Raw genomic sequence first — 19,909 nt, 5'->3', positions numbered from 1 at the left:
CTCTTTATTGTGTTATTGTGTTGCACATGGTTGGAAAAATTCAATCTGGCCCCTTTCAGACATATGGTTTTAGGGAGCACACATTAAAAGGTCTGTTTTACTGGCCAGTCCTTTAAAATACATAAAAGTATGGCAGTTAGTACTTTTCATTGTGTTGCCAATGTGCCGTTCATTTAGAATGGCACCTCAATGCACAATTATAATAGCACACAATGCACTCGAACTGTCAATGTCCTCGACCTGCTCTGCCAATGTACTGTGGTGTACTGCACTAGGTAGAAATGTCCTATTCATTTTTGTGTTAAACTATTTGTGAACCCTTAGACCCCTTTCACACCACACCGCCGATAGCGTGGACGGTAAAATGGCGCATTTCGGCCGCTAGCGGGGCGCTTTTACCCCCGCTAGTGGCCGCGAAAGGGTTAAAACCGCCGGCAATACGCCGCAATAGCGGCGTTTTGCCGGCGGTATTACAGCGCTGCCCCATTGATTTGAATGGGGAGCAGCGGTGGAGGAGTGGTAAACACACCGCCCCTTCACCGCTCCAAAGAAGCTGGTGGCAGGACTTTTTTCTGACGTCCTGCCAGCGCACCGCTGTAGTGTGAAATCCCTTCGGGGCTTTCACACTACACACAATGCTGCAGCTTCTTTAGGGCGTTTTGCAGGCGCTATTTCTAATGCTATAGCGCCTGCAAATCGCACTGGTGTGAAAGGGGTCTTACAATAAACATTTCTTTTGCTCCCTTTTAGTTTGTTGAATGCCACTGAAACTTATTTTTTTATCTGTTCAGTAAGTGCTTTTCAATAAAATATCTGTTGATCCGGCCAGAAATACAGTGAACTAAAAACATCTTGTACACCTTGCCCTTGTTAAGCTGTTGGCTGTGTTTTCTATATTATGAAGAAATGAGGGGGGGGGGGTGTTCTGTAGTTCTAAAGTGGAACTTTAAGCAGGAAAAAAAACATTTGGCAAACAGGCAGGATTTTAATGCAGAGGAGAGCTCCGTTATCTGCCTATACACCTTGTGCACACAGCTCAGTGGACACATTTTAACAATGCCAAGATAAATGAACTATTGTGCATGCGTGGGGGTGATGTAATCTCAGCCGAACCAATAAAAAAACAGCCAGTGATTGGTACCGAGCCGATCCGATCGAAGATAGCAGGAGCTGGCGGGGAGCTGCAGCACACCGGCATAGTAGGAGATTATAGTTCCGCTTTAACACACTTGCTGTCCTAAGGTGACAATGCTGCTTCAGATAAATGAGTGAAAATTGACACTTTAAGACAAAAAGTATGTTGCTGGCAGGATAACCAGTTAAAAATAAAGGAAAAACACATTGAAAAACAAATAAAAAACAAATGCAGCCACTACATTGAAGGGCTGACAAGCTGCAATGTGCAACATTTTTGTTAGATGCTCTTTAGTGTACATGCATTCTTAACCTAATGCTTCCTTGTAAAAGGAAAGTACAACATATTAGTAAGAAATATTTATTGTACAGTATATGCTGATCAGGGGATAAGATATTAACCAGCATAGATGTTATTAAAGTGTATCTAAAGCGAAAACTCTTTTTCAAGTTCGTTTTGTATGGAGTTGTAAGGCTTAGACCCTCTGTAGGTTTTTATTGTTGTCTGTGTCCCCATTGGAGCGATCCCTGCTGTTTGTTCTGGTCAACATTGGGACTGGAAGTGATAGAGAATCTAATATTTTGAGTTGTCATTAGAACAGGAATGTTAAGAAATATTCCAGTGTAGACAGCGCTGTGTCACCTTTGATTAACAAATACCTGAACAAGTGCCTTAAAGCGTATTAAAGCCAAAAGCAAATATTTATAAAATTGCAGCTTACATAGTTAGTAAGGTTGAATAAAGACACCAGTCCATCCTGAGCTAGTGTCTACAATTGTCCCTGTACATCGCACACTCACATCAGTCCCTACCCTCAAGGAGCCCACAATCCAAGGTCCCCATTTATATAATAGGGCCAATTTTGGACAGAAGTCAATTAGCCTACCTGCATGTCTTTGGATTGTGGGAGGAAACCCACACAGGCACAGAGAGAACATGCAAACTCCAGGCAGGTAGTGTCATGGTTGGGATTAAAACCAGTGACCCTTCTTACTGCTAGGTGAGAGTGCTAACCACTACACCACTGTGCCACCCAATTCTTAGATGTGGTGGCTACACTAGTTTTATGTTTCTTTCTTCTATTTCCAGCTGGCAAATGGGCAATCCAGCCAGTACATCTGTAGTTTTTGAAAAGAACAAACTCTATTCCAGATGTGTCAGTTTACAGGGATGAGACAAACAATTTACCATTGACAGGGGTGCTTAAAATGATCAGCCTTTATTTATTCATGTAAAAAAAAAATTCCCAAAAGAAAAACAAAGTTGTTTGCTGTAACTGATTGCAAAGTATTAGCTGGAGTCTGGCTTCAGTTTGTTAGTGAATTTAAATTTGCTAGTATGTTTAACACTACTGCCCTCCCCCCCCCCCAAGAGGGACAATGCTGCTGTCTGCTGTGCCCCTTGTTTTCATTCATTCAGAGTGGGGCATTCTAATACAGAAGGTGGGTTACTGGCTAGATCACCAGGTGAAAACAGAAAGGGAAAAAGCCTAAAAAAAGGAAACTAATCCAGCTAGCACATTTAATGATGTGTAAATGGAAATATATTACATTTTTGGTTTTGGGCTTAATACCACTTTAACTATTTCATACTCTGCCCAACACTGTAAAAAATATGTTTTGGCTTTAGATATAACTAAATCAGATTTCCAAAGTTTGAACTATGAAATATGAACACTGTATTAATTTTCACTATTGTGCTCAGCTATAACAAATAGCATTCAGTGTCCTTCACCCTTCTCTGCCAATCCCTCCACTGGCTTTCACTCACCCAATGAAAAAAAATTCTACTAACAATAATTTACAAAGCCATCCATAACTCTGCCCCAGCTACATCACTTACCTAGTCCCAAAATACCAACCAAGCCGCTCTCTTCAGTCCTCCCAAGACCTCCTGCTCTCTAGCTCCCTTGTCACCTCCTCCCATGCTCGGCCCCAGGATTTCCCTAGAGCTTCTCCCATCCTTTGGAACTCCCTACCCCAATCTGTCCAAATGTCCCCTAATCTATCCATCTTTAGGCGATCCATGAAAACCCTTCTCTTTAAAGAAGCCTATCCTACTTCTTACTAACACTGTTTTACTTCCTCCATCAGCTCATCAGCTCATCCCCCACAGCTAATACCTTTTGTATCAATTGACCCTTCCTTTTTAGATTGTAAGCTCTAATCTGCAGGGCCTTCTGATTCCTCTTGTACCAAATTGTAATGTAACTGTAATGTCTGCCTCTATTTTGTTAAACTCTGCACAAACTGTTGGCACTATATAAAACCTGTATAATAATAATAATAATAATAATAATTGTAACAAGTAAGTGTTGAATGATGGCATTCCTTATAGCAACCAGAGCAGCCAAGGCTATGCATATGTTGTTTGAAAGTCTAAATATGCCATTCCTCATTTTGGATTATGTTGTTTGCATGTTTTTTTAAGAGGCTATTCATGAACCCTGACTACCAGTTCTGTAGGCAGTGCCAGAGCCAGGTAGCAGCAGAAGAGGCCCCCCCTTCTGTCAATGTGCTAGGGTGCGTCCAGGCCCCCAGCCCCTACAGAATATACTGGCAGAACATGTCTCTCTGACACTCACCAGTCCCACCGTCCAGCAATGCAGGCTTATGAAGCCCCGCTCATCTCCCCCTCCTCTCCAAGGTGCCGACATTCTTGCTGTGGGCACCCAGCTGTGGCTTACGCATGCGCAAGCCACACTGTGTGCTGTGAATGGTCTGGAAATCTTCTGGGACCTGTGACAGGGAGGAAGGGGGAGAGGTAAACTTTCTTCCAGCACTGGGGAGCACAGGGAGGAAATGGGAACTTGGTGCCCATAAAAGCTGGGTATCCGCTCCCCCCCCAAAAAAAAATAACATGCCAAATGTGGCATGTCAGTGTGTCACCATCACTTAGAGCAGAAGTTCAATTTTTGGATGGAACTCCGCTTTAAGGGTTTATTTATAAGAATTTGTTTAGAGAAAGAGAAAGCACTCACCCAGCCATCACAAATTCTGACTGTATTTTGCTTAATATGTTGATCTACTAGTTCCATCTTGTGGCTATAAAGTGGTATTTTAAAAAAAAAAAAGGAAAAAAAAAAAGCAGCCCATGTATTACCTTAAGATAACATTAATTGGTTATTATTAACTCTGTTATCCCTTTTTGCCTTAGAATTCTTTTTTTTATTTTTTTTTTACCATTTGTAAGAAAAAGTTTCCTTGTGTCTGTAGCAATGCAATAAAAATGCTTTGTAACAGATACTATAAACATGATTCTTGTGCGTTTTAAAAAGGACAATTTTCTGAATAAAATTTACACATTTGATAAGTTATAAACAACTTTAGTTTTGAAATGGAAAAAAATGCAGATCCGTATAATGTTAATGGAATCCTGGTTCCATTTTAACATATTTTTATGACTAAATCACATTGGTTTAATCATTTTAAACACACCCATCATATTCAGTTCCCTTTGAACCAAAGGCTGTTGACACTAGGACTGTAGGACAGCAGCTATTACTACTATACCCTGAAACCTCTTTCTGCACCTACATATTTGTACTATCCACGGGGCAAAGGGAAGGAAAGGGGGGAGGCAGAATCTGAGTTGTTGACTTTGCCATCTTCACTTTTGGTGCCAGAGAACCTTGTGTTGGCACTGCCTTTGTGCAGCAGAGGTACAAATCCAGCGTTTCCCTTTATAATTATCGACCATATATATTTTTTCATTCATTTTGCATCAACGTGTATGTGTGTGTGTGCATTACTGCACAACAGAGATATGAACTTGTCCATCCTTTTTACTATATATTAATTTTGCTGTTGCCGAGTATTCAGCAATTCAAAATGTTCTATTTGGTGTTGTCTATTTTATTTTATGTCTATTGTATTTTGGTTCCTGCTGCTGTTTTCTTCTTTGGACACTCTGGATGAAAATGCTCAGGCCTTTTTTTAGGACTGATCTAAGACTGAAGGGATATCTTTGCCTCGGATCACGTGATCGAGACCACAGGAGTTATTTTATCCATGTTCAATACATTTTTAATGCTCTTCAAGTTCATATGGTAATTTTAGAGAGTTGAGTTCTACAAAATACAGAAAAAATATGTTAAACTAAAATTAATCCGGTTATTTCAGCTGATCTCTATTGAAGCAAACAATTGCATATTAATATTTTTCCTTTCTCTCTCTTTTCTATCTCTCCTTTTCACATTTTACAAATTCTCAGATTGCTTCTTTGATGTAAACCCTGAATGGTATGGTTTTTAAGGGGAACTCCACGTCAAAAAATAATTTTAATTAAACATGAGGACAAGGTGCTTTGGGGGATTTATGGGAATTTGAAGAGGAACTGCCACACCAAAATTAAAGAAAATAAATGCCGTGGGGTACCCCCAAAAATCCATTCCAGACCCTTATCCGAGCATGCAGCTTGGCAGTCCAGGAAAGGGAGGGCGAACAAGTGCCCCCTGCGAACCATACCAGGATACATGCCCTCAACATAGGGGGTGCTTTGGGGCAGGGGTGCTCCCCCAAAACCCCTTGTTGCTATGCTGATGGGCACAAGGGCCTCTTCCTCACAACCCTAAGCGAAGGTTGGGGGTTCTGCGGGAGGGGAGCTTATAGGAATATGGAAACCCCCTTTAACAAGGGGGCCCCAGATACCTGCCCCCCATGGAAATGAGTATAGGGTATATTAATACCCCTATTATTCACAAAAAAAAGTGTCAAAAATAAATAAATACATGAACACAGTTTTTGACAAATCCTATAAAAAAAATGTCTCCCAAAATAAATCCAGTGTCAATGTGTATAGGGGCGGAGCTTAGGATGTGATGTCATCCCAAGGCAATCTTGGAATCTGGCTGAAAGCTGGCTGGTGATTCTATATGTGATTCTATATGTGGTTTGAGTTAGCACTGACTGCAGTGCTATTCTTGTAAGTGCAATAACTTTATTTTAGCGATTTATTACATTTTAAAACAGAGAACACTAGATTTTGTGGGCTTTCTCTTTGCTCCCATATATACATCTGTTGCATCTGATAGTGTTATATACTTTGAGTGGATATATATTTATATATTTTCCTGTAAATTAGCACAGTGGATTGTTTGAATGCATATTTGATATTGAGTATTTATTTGTTGAGTTGTGCTGTGATCCCTGGTGCATATGCCTACTTTTTACTGTACATAGTTATTTACTACAAAGAGTGCATATTTACACTCCCGAAGAAGCAGATTCAGTCTGGGAAACATGTTGGGGCTGCTCTGCTCCCTATTTTTATGCATTTAAATTAAATATATTGTCATTTTCATGTATGTAATGCAGCGGTGGAAGTATGAGTGGCCACATGCTGGATTAGCTCTGTATGTTAACTATGTATTATTTATGTAGGAATTTAACTCATCATTTTTGGTTTAATTGTTGTGAATCAGTTTTAATCATTTTGGTATGCAATTTTTTTAATACATGCTGGATTGGCTCCGTATGGTAACGGTGTATTATTTATCTAGGAATTTAGCCTATCAATTTTTGTTAAATTGTTATGAATCAATTTTAATAATATTGTATATTTCTTTTTTGGGGGAGGAGGGGGGGTTATGTACATCACTGTGGCACCTAATACAGTAAGTCCCAGTTACATAGCAATATATTGTTTTTATCCAATTATGTAATTTAAGGGCATTATGTAGGAGGCATACATTAACATATCTGGTTATTTTACCTTAGCTAAAAAACACAGTGGGAATTGTATGGCAAATACATTGATTTTACAAATATCGTCATGCATTATATCTGCTGATTTTTACAAAGTAAAATTACAAATGATTTTGTTGATATCAATGCAGATGAAATTCAGAAAGATGAAGGAGTGCCAAAAAAAGGGAAAAAATCTCTGCCCATAAACAAAAAAGGTAAAGTCCCTGGATTGGCTTTATTTTGTGTTACGAGATGTAAAAAAAAGACATCTGCAAAATAAAGCTTAAAATGTAGTCAGTAAAAGATTTCAGCACATACCAATGGCAATAGGCAATGCCTTCTTTACAAAGCTGGTATACTGTGTCTACTAAATCAGTTATTCATTTTTAAAACGGACAAAGAGATAAAACCTGTTTTTTTTGTTGTTTTTTTATGAACCCATAGCAAATATAGAATTAACAGAAGGAAAACACGCATAGTGAATGATAGAGCGATTAGGAAAATAGGGATTATTGCGGTGCCAAATTGGTCAGACAGAAACAAGTTAATTCTGAAAAATCACGTTAAAAGATTTTATTTAATACCAAAAATAAAAAAAATAACAAAAAATAAAATCTTTTAACGTGATTTTTCAGAATTAACTTGTTTCTGTCTGACCAATTTGGCACCACAATAATCCCCATTTTCCTAATCACTCTATCATATCACTAATCTAATTTTGGGATGAGGTGCTCTAACATTTTGGACTCCCCCGCCAGATTTTTCCATTTCTCTACACATAGTGAATGTATCATATTTTATATAAGGTCTTTATTTGTCTATTTATTACATTCAGGGCAGAAACATTACAATTTGTAAACATATTATTAGTCATTTTATTTGAAGTGCTGCAGATAAATATTTTCTAGTTTTCATTTTCTGCCAGCAGGAAGCGCTCTAGTCTCTTTTCATGTTTGAAAGACTAATTGCCTTGCTGACAATTTAAAGATAAGAGATTTTAACTACTAAACATTATCAAAAAATAAACTAAGATACCATAACATTCTGACATGAGAATCAGTTCTGAGGCTAATATATCCAGAGATTTGCAGGAATTAATCTCTTAACATAAGTCATGTGCAGATACATAAATCAATTGTGTTTCTAAACACATGGAATGCTTTAATTTTTCAGATCTCACAAATGCAATATCTGGCCCTTTTTTCACAATACTTTAAAAAAAGAAGTCTAACTGGTTGTAATAGACTACCTAAAAAATTTAAAGACAGGTTATTTTTAACACAATAGAAGTCCTTCAAGTTAATATTTTTGTTGGCCTCTGCTTTTGCCTATAATTCGCTTTCTAATTCATGTTTATGAAATAAATGAAACATTAACTGCTATGAATTCAATACAACAAAGTAAAAAAAAAAAAAGATATAGCATGGCATATATGGCAGCTTCACCAAAAGCCACCGTAATATTTATACATGTATTATTATAATATGCTATGGTGGCATAACTTTTAATTCATTATTTTGGGACTATAATTAAACATTACAAATGGAAATTATGTAGCCTTGCAATTCAATCTATTTTGTAGTATTTAATTTAGGAACAGAAAACAGTGCTTGACCTTGTTGATTTTTTTTTCTTAATTCCCGGTTAAGCAATAATATCAATATAAAGACAAAACAATAGTTTATGGCATTTACATTTGCTTATAGACCTTCCAAAGACAAGTACAAAATTTTCACAATCTCCTCCTAAAAAAACAACAAAACGGAGCCCAAGAAGAACAAGGAAGAAGATTAGTAGGAATTTAAGCACTGAAGAAGATGACATAGAAGGTAATTTTTCAGTGATGGCATTCACTGGTCTTCACAGAAGAGATGCCATCTGGAATATAGATTGAAAACAATTTACAGTTTGTGGTAGCTAAACAGAACATATATTGGAATGAAATCCTGGAGTTTTGGACAATAGTTAGTCTGAAAAATATGTTTTATTCATTCAAGGGTGAAAAGTAGACATATTGTAAGATACAGTTCGGGAGAAATTATGCTCTCTGCTCTCTAGTCTGTAATACTAATTGTTGCTGGATAACTAATATTGTATTCTGACATGTGTATGTATCCTCCCCAAATTCTTGCTTTCTAAAACACCTTTAATTATATTTTTAGCATGTGTGATTATTATTTATATTTCTAAAGCACTTTTCTCCCTGTCTTTATGGACCTTGTTTTGTACACTGGTCAAAATCATTTGGTGGAGGGGGGATTATGGTGTGGGGGTTGTTTATCAGGGGTTGGGCTTGGCCCTTTAGTTAGGGAACTCTTAAGACGTCAGCATACCAAGACATTTCAGACAATTTAATGCTTCCAACTTTGTTAAAGCTGTTATATAGCAGCAAAGGATGGGCCAACTCAATATTGAACCCTACAGACTAAGACTGGGATGCCCTTAAAGTTCATGTGCATGTAAAGGCAGGCATTCCAATACTTTAATACTTTTGGTAATGTAGCGTACATATATATATATATATATATATATATTTGAATGGCTGACAAAGCCTTCCTCTTCTTCATCCTCCCAGGTGCAGAGCAGCCATTTATTCAATCCTTCCATTGTCCCACAAACTGGCATAGAGAAGTCAGTGGAATTTTTTTCAGCACATGATGAGTTATTTGTGGGAGGAGGATGTGCAAGAATTTAATAATACCAGATGTTGAGGGAAAGAACCCCAAGAACATAAAGAGAGGGGCCATCAAGTAGACAGCAGCAATTGATGTTCCTGCAGATGCAACTTACTGCCAAGTGGGCATTATGCATGGGTACCAGATATTGGAGATAAGCAGGTTGAGGGAGAATAACAGCAAAGGGAGGATTTTGTCCAGGGGCAGCATACAGAGGACTATAGGGAGCAGCTGTCTTATTATACTGCATTGCCCCACAGACCAATATTATCCTCAGGGACGCTCCACAGAGTTCTGCAGTCTTTTTTTTCTTCACACATGTGCTGCCAACAGCATCATTTTTGTCTGTAGCCTTTACCTGTAAAATGTCAGCCAGGGTAAAACTACCAGCTGTTTGGGACTACGTGCATAAGGAGGCTATGACAAAAAGCAGGTGAGAGCAGCACTTGAATATAACCCATCAACTTTACAAGACCCAAATGCAATCCTCCCTAGTTATAAACGTCAAGGTGCAATTCAGGATTTACCCTGCAGCAAGCATTAGAAATTTGATAGCTCAGGTTAGTCAGGCAGCAGAAGCTAAACAGCAAATCCAGTTGTTGCTGACACATCAAAAGTTACTCCTAAAAAGGACCGTTGGGTCTCTCAACAGTGAACACATGGGGAATATGTAGACCACCACACTGCGTTCCACAATATTTTAGTACAATATAGAGTTCTATAGCAATTAGCTCTCCCTACACAGACTGTCAGTTGGGATGAGTCAAATTGCCCTGGGTTCAGTTCAAACTGGGTTTGGCGAATTTCAAAGAGGTTTGGATGCTAAACCTATGCCAATTTTCATGATTAATAAGCAAAGGGTTTTAAAAAAAAATAGCATGGGGGTGTGGATGCTGACCTGGCGAACATGTGTCAATGCAAAAAATCTTAAAAATGTCAATGCAGGTGGAGCAGTGATGTTTTAAATGTGTAAAGTGAAACATTCAAAATGTTCAATTCTTTTCCCTTGTGAATGGGGTGCATCTCTGTGTTGTACAGAAATTGCTGCAGCAGCAAAGACATTTACAAGTAAAATTGTGTTTTAAATTGCCAGCAAATTACAATTTATTCAAGGTCCTGCTATGTATTTTGGAGGACCTTTTGTGAGGTTTGCCTGCTATTTCTTTTTATGTTTTGTTTTGTTATTTTGTTGCTTTTTTAAAGCTGGCAATGAAATGTAATTTGCTGGCAATTTAAACTATAGCATTTTTGTCTTTGTAAATGTTGCTTTGCTGTAGCACAGTCTACAGCAAGAATAAGAAAACAATTGTGTGCGTCCCCTCAAAATGCATACCAGGCCCTTCTAAATCTGTTATGGATTTTGAGGGGGTACACCATGCAACAAAAACAAAACAATGTAGGTGGTCCCCCCCTAAAAATCAATAAGGGGAGAGAACTAGCATGCCCCCCCCCCCAAACATACCAAAAAGCATGCCCTTAATGTGGGATTCCCCTGGCAAAGTGCCTTGTCCCTATGTTGATGAGGAAAGGGGGCTCTTTCCCCCAACCCTGTACTGGAGGATGTGGGGGTCTCTGGGTAGGGAGCTTATGGGAATCTGGAAGCCTACTTTATCAGCAAAGGGGTAGCCAGATACCCATGTGAATGATTAGGGGATACATAGCACCCCTAATCATTCACAAAAAAAGGAAACAGTAAAAAACTGATTTTGACAGGCTCTTTAATAAATAAAAAAACTAAAAAGTCATACAAAGTACATCCACTGTAATTCTCGTCATCCAGCATTGTAGATCCACATCAATCAAAATGTCTGATGACCACTGACCCACCAAAAGAATCAATAAGACACTTTTACTCCATTCACTTGCTTCCCTTTGACTGAAAGGTCCAGTGAGTGACAACTGTTATTTACAAGGGGGCAGGGTCTCCTGGGTGACTTCATTGACCATATACAAACATGACAATATATGGTCAATGATGCCACTGGAACCCATGATATCATTGACCAAATATGGTTGTGTCCATATGTTATCAATGATGTCACTCAGAAGAGCCCAGCCCTTGCTCCCACCTCAGCAGTGCCTGCATCTGCCTGTGTCCTTAAGATCCCTTTTTTTTATAAATTCTTTATTTTTTCATCTTTTCTTTCCATAGATTTCACATTACATTTCGTTATATATCTACAACTTCTTTAACAGCTATAACAGTCTTATAATATTTCAATCCATACCTCAATTCCACATCATCCTCCCCCATCCCTCACCCTTCCCTCCCAAAAAAACTAATAAATAAATATACAAACTAAAAAAAAAAAAAAAAAAAACAGAGTTTTCACTATAATCCCCCCCCCTCACTCCCCCCCCCCAACCGACCTGCTCTATCATATTTCAAATGTTTTACATCATACTTTCTCTATAATTTAGATATGGGGCCCAGATCTTCTGATATTTCTCATCTTGATCTCTCATTGTCATTGTTAAATTTTCCATTTGTTGGATTTCTGCAATTCTCTGAAACCACTGTGCTCTATCTGGAGGGCTGCTTTTTTTCCACAGAACCGAAATACATGCCCTTGCTGCTATCAATAAGTGTCTCAGCAAAGAATTTTTGAATCTTTCTATTGCCATTGGAATATCCAGCAACAGAAAAGTTGCCGGTTTATCTCCCAGGTCAATTCCTGTAATCCTTACAATAGTATCGGCTACCATCTCCCAGAACACTCTAATTTTTGGACATTCCCAAAATATATGTAGTAGTGTTCCCTCTGCTCCATGACATCTCCAACATGTCTCTGATATCTGGGGGTAAATTTGATGTAACACTTTTGGTGTTCTATACCAAATAGTGAGGATCTTATATCCCCCTTCTTGATATCTGCTTGCCATCGAGGCCTTTTGATTAAACAGCAACCTCTTATCCTTTTGTTCTGGGGAAAACTTAGTCCCTAAGTCTCTTTCCCAAGCCTGCAGAAAGGGCAATTCTTGTGGAGTCTCCTGTTCTATTAACATACTACTTAAGACCCCTTTCACACCACACCGCCCATTGCATCAGCGGTAAAATTTTTAGCAGCGTCTTACCGCCGGATTTGCGGTGGATTTGCGTCACATTTCGGCCGCTAGCGGGGCGATTTTACCCCCTAGCGGCCAGGAAAGGGTTAAAACCGCTGGCAATATGCAGCAATAGCAGCGTTTTGCTGGCGGTATTACAGCGCTGCCCCATTGATTTCAATGGGGAGCAGCGGTGGAGGAGCGGTAAAAACTTCACCGCTCCAAAGAAGCTGCTGGCAGGACTTTTTTCTGACGTCCTGCCAGCGCACCGCTGTAGTGTGAAAGCCCTCGGGCTTTCACACAACACACAATGGTGCAGCTTCTTTAGGGCGGATTGCAGGCGCTATTTCTAATGCTATAGCGCCTGCAAAACGCCCTGGTGTGAAAGGGGTGTAACAGTCATTGACAGTGAGAAGCTGGCATGTATAATAGCAGAATTAATACCAGGTCAGTTCGTAGCTTTATTCTGTATATATAGCAAAGGCTAACAGGAACAGCAATAGCTGCTGCTATTACATTGTCGTTATAAAAAAAAAAAAAAAAAAATGATATGCCTATGCAAAACTATCTCCATTTTTTGTAAAGACATTTGAGGTGCAAATTCAGTATGGCTGACTGTTTTGCTCCATCCTGTTGATTCTTAGATGTTCACTTTAATCTAGATCCCTTTGAGGGAAATGCACCAGCTTCACGTACTAATAAAAAAAAACCCAAAAAGGACAAAAAGAATCCAGTATATTCTACACCTAAAAAACCAAAGAAGAAGAAGAGGAGGATTATATATGAATATGAAGACGAATCAGAAGGTATTTAGTAAATAGGACATGTTTGGCTGCATACATACTGCACCCAAACTACATAGATCTGAGTCATACATAACCTGACTTAGATCTTTGTGACTAAATTTCACAATTTCTGAATACTTTAAATTCTAATCAATCAATACTTTTTTTTTCAAAGTTAGCCTGAAGGAAAAACACATTTTAGGCAAAGTATGCTGAGTTATTATAGTCAGTTGTTAGAACATTTACACCAGAATGGACCCTTGACTCTAATATAGATTTTTTTCTGCAGTAAACACAATTAACAATTCAAACATTCCAGTAATGTGCATGTCTGTGTTTAGTTTTTTTTTCCTCAGTTATTTTTTATAGGCAACAGTTAATCTGAACTCCGGGCAAAATACACACATAAAGCACATATAATTGATTTACCTGTCAAAGGATTTTTATATTTTTGTCCATCCCTTCTTGAGGATTGCACATTCCTGCCAGCTCAGTTATGTAACAGACCTTGTACAACACACCCCATCCTTTTCTGTAAAACAAGTCTGTGGGGGAGACAATTGTGCTGATCCTGGATCCTGGTAACCTTCCTGTTTGGGCAGGACCAGTGTTTCCATTGAGATAGAATGATATGTTAAAGACATTTCAAGAAAAAAATAGTCACAAAGCATGGCATGCAAAGAGTACAAGATTATAAAGAGATAAAAAGGTGTGAAATTTTACGAGATGATATTATGATATTATATTATATATGATATTATGAAGAAGAAAAGGCAACATGCACTGTGTACCTCTTCCGATAATAATCAGTAACCAAGCAGGATTTTGTTAAACTTAACTCTTTAAATATTGCTATGCCTAAAATGAAGTTCACATTTTGCCTTTATTTATTAAACTTGGAAAAAAATCTAAATATAGAGTAATCTATAGCAACTAATCAATAGTATTTCCTATATTTCTAAACTACCAAAAAATATATATATCATTGGTTACTAATGGTACATCCAGTAATTGCACTTTTCTCTATTGTATATAAGTTTCTACATGTGAAGCTGGCAAGCTTTACCTAACCTGATTTATAATAACTTCTTGATGTGAAAAATTATCTATAACAATTCACAATTTGAAGGTATAGCTTATGAAAAATATGTGCAATGTCTAAAATATGCATATACCGTATTTGCCAGCGTATAAGGCGGCTGAGCATATAAGACGACCCCCTAATTTTTTGATTTAAAATGTTGGTTTTGTGCTATACTCACTGTATAAGATGACCCGCTTGTGCGGTAATACCGTATGTTCAGAAACTATGTTGGTACTGGGTAACATGCTGTCTCACAGTATACATACAGTATACCACCCTGAGCCAATCACGGTGAGCTGTGCATTCTATTATTGAATGCAATGCCTTCTCGGATTGGCAGAGGCTGTAACATCATCAGTCCGTGCCTCTGACTCTCACAACCAAACCGAACAGGCTACTGTATTTATTAATAGAATACATCGCCCGCCGGGATTGGCTCAGCGGTGTATACTGTATGTATACAGTATTACGGCACACTCAGCGAGCATGCCAGAGGGCTTAACATCCAGTGGGCGGCTTGCATATGACAACCTCAGCTTTATACCCGGTGTATAAGACGACCCCTACTTTTTGCCCTTTTTTTTACTGTATAAGGTCGTCTCATACTCCGGAAAATATGGTATACTTAAATAATATGCATAATAATTATTATTGTTTTGGTGTATTGTAGACCCCAATGAGAGACCCTCGTCACGCTCACCATCAAAGAGTAAAAAAAATTCTAAAGGAAAGTCTCCTAAAAACCCCAAAAAGAAAAAGAGTGACACACTTGTTGAGTCAGAAGAAGAAACTGAAGGTATTACAGATAAATCTATAATAATAATAATTATGAAGATTATTATTATTATTATTATTATTATTGTCACCAACAATTCTCACTGCAAAGTATAGAGAAGCAAAGAGAAGGGCATGGAAGGCTAAAACATGAAAGCTCACAGGTAAAAAATGACATTTGCAAATACGTTAGTAACAAGTGTAATTAAATCTATGTCCAAAGATCTTAAATTCTGTAAGTAATAAGCATAGAGGAGTAAAGGAGAAGATATTTTAAAAAATAAGCCCTCGTTTATTAATCTGAATTTCAAAATGTGGCTAAAGTTGACTTTACAAAAAATGAATACTAATAATTGTTTCGTACACATAATAACAAGGGTAATAGGGAGTGCCCATTTATCCAGGACACGGTAATGACATGATGGTTGGTATTATTTTTCTGTATTTTAGACCCCAGAGAGAGACCCTCTTCAAGATTACCAGCAAAGGGTAAAAAAAATCCTCAAAGAAAGTCCCCTAAAAAGAAAAAGAGTGAGACACTTGTTGAGTCAGAAGAAGAAATTGAAGGTATTACAGTTAAATCTACAATACTAATAATAATTACAAGGATAATTATTATTATTATTGTCACCAACAATTCTCACAGCAAAGTGTGGAGATGCAATGAAAAGGGCATATAAGGCTTTAACGTGAAAGCTTAAAAGTATAAAAATTAAAACACATGCAAATACATTAGTAACAAGCACAGCAAGTAAAGTGGCAAGAGTGTCGGTTTCTGTTGAGACTCCATCTCTTCAGTGGAGTAGTGTTCACATTGGCAGGCAGCAGGGGAGGTAAGTATTTACTTGCTTCTTTTACAGGAAAACGTTTGCTAGTATTTCTTAATTATTGACAGAGCCGCTTTAAAAAAATAGTGCAGGTTGTCTGCAGTTCATATGCAGCAATCACTGCAGCAATTCTGTCAACAAGCCTTTTATAAAGCAGAAATGCCCTTCAAGATACAGCTAAATATGTACAGTGTATCTTTAGATAAGACTGTACATACACATATATGTAAAATGTATGTTCATAAAATAAAAAAATATTGAGCATATGTATTTTTAAAATAATGAATAAGTTTAAACATTTGCTTTATTTATTTTAAAGAATCAGAAGACAATGTATCCTCATCTTCATTCTCTTCGTCATCTTCTTCATCAAGTGTTAAAGGGAGCAAAAAAACCAAGAAATTATCAAGGAAAAATCAGATGAAAAAGAAACCACAGGATGAGGATGATATACCTGATCCAGACAATCCAGGTACTGCAATAAAATATAAAAGGCTATAGAGGGATTTGCGTTTTTATTTTGAAATGTCAACCACAAAGAGATATTTTTCCCCTCAAATTTATATCCACTTTTCCATGTATGCCCAGTAGGTGTTTCATCTCCTCCAATGGTAAATACAGTATGGCACAAGCTTATCTCTAGTTAATCAGGAAATCAGATCTCTTGTGATGTCATCATTGGTTTTCCAAAGTTACATAGTTACATAGTAGGTAAGGTTGAATAAAGACAATCATCCATCCAGTTCAACCTGTGTAGGTTTACATGTGTCAGTGTCTATAATTATTCCCGTATCCCTGCATGTTGTATTCTTTAAGATGCACACCCAAGAGTCTTTTAAAAATATAGATACTCCCTGCTGCCACAACCAATTGTGGAAGAGAGTTCCACAGCCTTATTGCCTTGACAGTGAACCCCCCCCCGCACAGTTTAAGGTTAAACCACTTCTCCTCCCGTTGTCCTCTTAAACTCCCTAAGACTGAATAGTTTTTTCCTATGCTGGGGTCACCATTGAGATATATGTAAATCGCTATCATGTCCCCACTCAATCGGCTCTTCTCCAGCAAGAATAAATGTAATGCTTGTAGTCGTTCCTTGTAATTGAGGTCCTCCAATCCCCTTATTAATTTAATTGTCCATCTTTGGACTGTCTCCAGCTCCAGCATTTCCCTTCTGAGGACTGGATAGAATACTCCAGATGTGGCCTAACCAGAGTTTTCTATAGTGGCAGGATTATTGTTTTATCCTTGGAGTATATCCCCTTTTTTATGCATGCTAAAACTCTGCCAGCCTTGGTAGCTTCAGCTTGACATTGTATGCCATTCCTCAGTCTGTCATCTACCAGAACCCCCATATCTTTCTCCATCCTTGATTTCCCCAGCAGTTCTCCCCCTATCGAGTAGTTTGCATTTATGTTTTTTGCCCCCAAGTACAATACTTTACATTTCTCCACATTAAACTTAATTTGCCATGAAGTTGTCCACTCCATTATTTTGTTCAGATCTTTCTGTAAATTGTCTACATCCTGATGTGAAGTTATTGCCCTGCTTATTTTTTCATCATCCGTAAAACCTGAAATTGAGCTATTTATCCCACCCTCTATATCATTTATGAATAAATTGAATAGAATTGGTCCCAAGAGAGAACCTTGGGGTTCCCCACATACCACTCCAGACCAGTCTGAGTACATGTTATGTATCACAACCCTTTGGACAAGCCCCTGTAGTTTTTTACCCAAGAACAAACCCTATGGTCTATGCCTGCAGACCTCAGCTTGTAGATTAAGTGCTTATGGGGAACTGTATCAAATGCTTTTGCAAGATCCAGATACACTAAATCCACAGGCCTTCCCCTGGAGAGCTAACCCCTAGATGGTAGCTCACTTCCTATTAGCAGATTGTTAGCAGATTGGTCTTCTAAGAACGAAGTCTTCACTTGTTCTTTTATTACTACACAAAATGTGACGGCCGAAAAACGATAGAAATGTTTTTTTGTTTATGAATAGCTTTAATACAGCCTACTGGAATTGGGCACATCAAGGAATCAGTTCAGTCTTTAAGTATTATATCAACGCATGCTCATTTATGAAGAATGTACATTTTTCTCTTGTTTAGTTTTACTTACTTAGTTCAAGTTTAACATTTTAGCTGACCATTCATGCAGCATTTTTCAAAATTAAATATTTTTTTAAATTAGAAGTTGTTTCTGCACATATATAAAACACGGCTGTGTGCTTTATACATGTGAATTGCACTGTACTTCCTTTTGGGAATTTAAGCTGAAGTCCCATTCAGTCTAATAAACATAAAAGAAAGTGTCCTGAGGTTGAGGGCAAATCTGACACATAAACTTATACTGCTGCAACAAGAGGTTTGGAAACGAAAAAAAAAAAAAAAATGTTTACATTAATCCACTGTATAATTAGGCCTTATGTACTATTTGCTAAAAAAAACTCAGACATGAGTTCAGACATCAGACATAAGACCTCCTGTAGGTTAACAGTATTGCCAACATGTCCAAAACTTACTACAATGTTGTGTCCCCCAAGGAATTCCTACAAAAAGATTTTTAGTATGAAAATCTTTTTTTTTTTTTTGTCTTGGATAGAGTATGATGGAGTTAGATCCTTTGCCAAGCTTATATTGCTGTCTGTACCCCTGCTGGTGAGATTGATTCCTGTATTTGTTCTAGTGACCTTTGGTACTGAGACAGAAAGTGAAGATACATCCATCAATAAACACCTTTTCCTCTCAAAAATATTTGTATTCTTAATGTGTATGTTAGCACCAATTATTTAACATTTAGTTTTCTAAAGCAATGTGTAGCATAAAAAAATTGTACAATACTTTTAAAATACTTGTTTTATTCTTTTTGCTTTATTGGATCTCAGTGCTACTGATCCTGTGCAGCCTGCTTGTTGCTACTTCCTGCCTAGGTTGATGTATGCTACAACTCGTTGTGTTTACTGTAAACAGCATCTTCACAAAAATGTATAATTACAGGGACAAATAAAAAACCTAAAGATAAAGATGATGAACCAAATAAACCTAAATCTCCAAAGACTAGAGACGGTGATGATGATCCTGATAAGCCCGAAATCCCTCCAAAAGGTATGAAATGCAATATCATCTCAAATAAATAGATTGTTTTTGATTAAAGCCTTTGTAAAATGTGTTTGTACCTCTTGAGCTACGTCTACACATTCTAAGGGGGTAGTTTTAGTGATGGATGCATGTGTTGCCAGATTCCACACCTGCACAGGTGTTTGTGTGTTGGTTGTCACTAGATTATATCCCTGTTTTATGAAATCCTTCCTAAGGTGTTTCAGTTGGGAATTTCTTTCTGTGGTGTCTAAACAGATTAGATTGTACCTTATGGCCTTACTATAGATGATAGTTTATTTTATGTGAACTATCTGGAAACTGTCACGCCTGAGGTACCAGTATGGTCTGCAGATTTTCTATTTATGGATATTGGCAAGCTTGTATTGCATTGTTGAGGATAGGGGGACGCACCAGGATGACAGCAGTACAGAATCCAGGGTGCTTGTAGGGCAAATGTAGTATATCCAATATTGTTTGCAGAATGACACACAAGTCTCTATGTCAAGGACGTGGGTGAAACTTGTTGCAGTTATGTGGCACCAATCAGCAGGCATATGTATTGTAATTCTTAAGAAAAATCAGCACCTATGAAGTAGATTTTAGTGATGATCATATAAGACTTTTATTACTCTCAGGGCTATCTTACCAACACCCAGAAACTGTAATTTTTGCTGTAGAATTACAGTACAAATTTGTTCACTGGCCAGAAGCACATCCCTGCAGAAGGCAGTTTTCTTTAAGCACTCAATATATACATTTTCTGTCTGACTGAACCAGATGTTTACAGTGTTTTTA

At 37.8% G+C, this 19,909-nt stretch overlaps 1 protein-coding gene across 1 annotated transcript in view; it reads left to right on the top strand.

Annotated features, from left to right (window-relative positions):
* The window catches only part of PRG4 (proteoglycan 4), a 181,296-nt gene that overhangs the window by 77,879 nt on the left and 83,508 nt on the right, over positions 1–19,909 (top strand). The window contains exons 5-6 of the mRNA XM_077452652.1: positions 16,332–16,484; positions 19,013–19,120. Of these exons, the coding sequence (XP_077308778.1) occupies positions 16,332–16,484; positions 19,013–19,120 (261 nt within the window). The remainder of the gene's footprint in view (positions 1–16,331; positions 16,485–19,012; positions 19,121–19,909) is intronic.

This window comes from Lithobates pipiens, unplaced genomic scaffold (genome assembly GCF_037356315.1).
Source record: "Lithobates pipiens isolate NorthernLeopardFrog02 unplaced genomic scaffold, aLitPip1_a1.2 Scaffold_23, whole genome shotgun sequence".
In the NCBI taxonomy this organism is placed as follows: Eukaryota; Metazoa; Chordata; class Amphibia; order Anura; family Ranidae; genus Lithobates; species Lithobates pipiens.
Note: the sequence above shows the minus strand (reverse complement) of the source record. Positions and strands in the feature narration are given on the sequence as shown.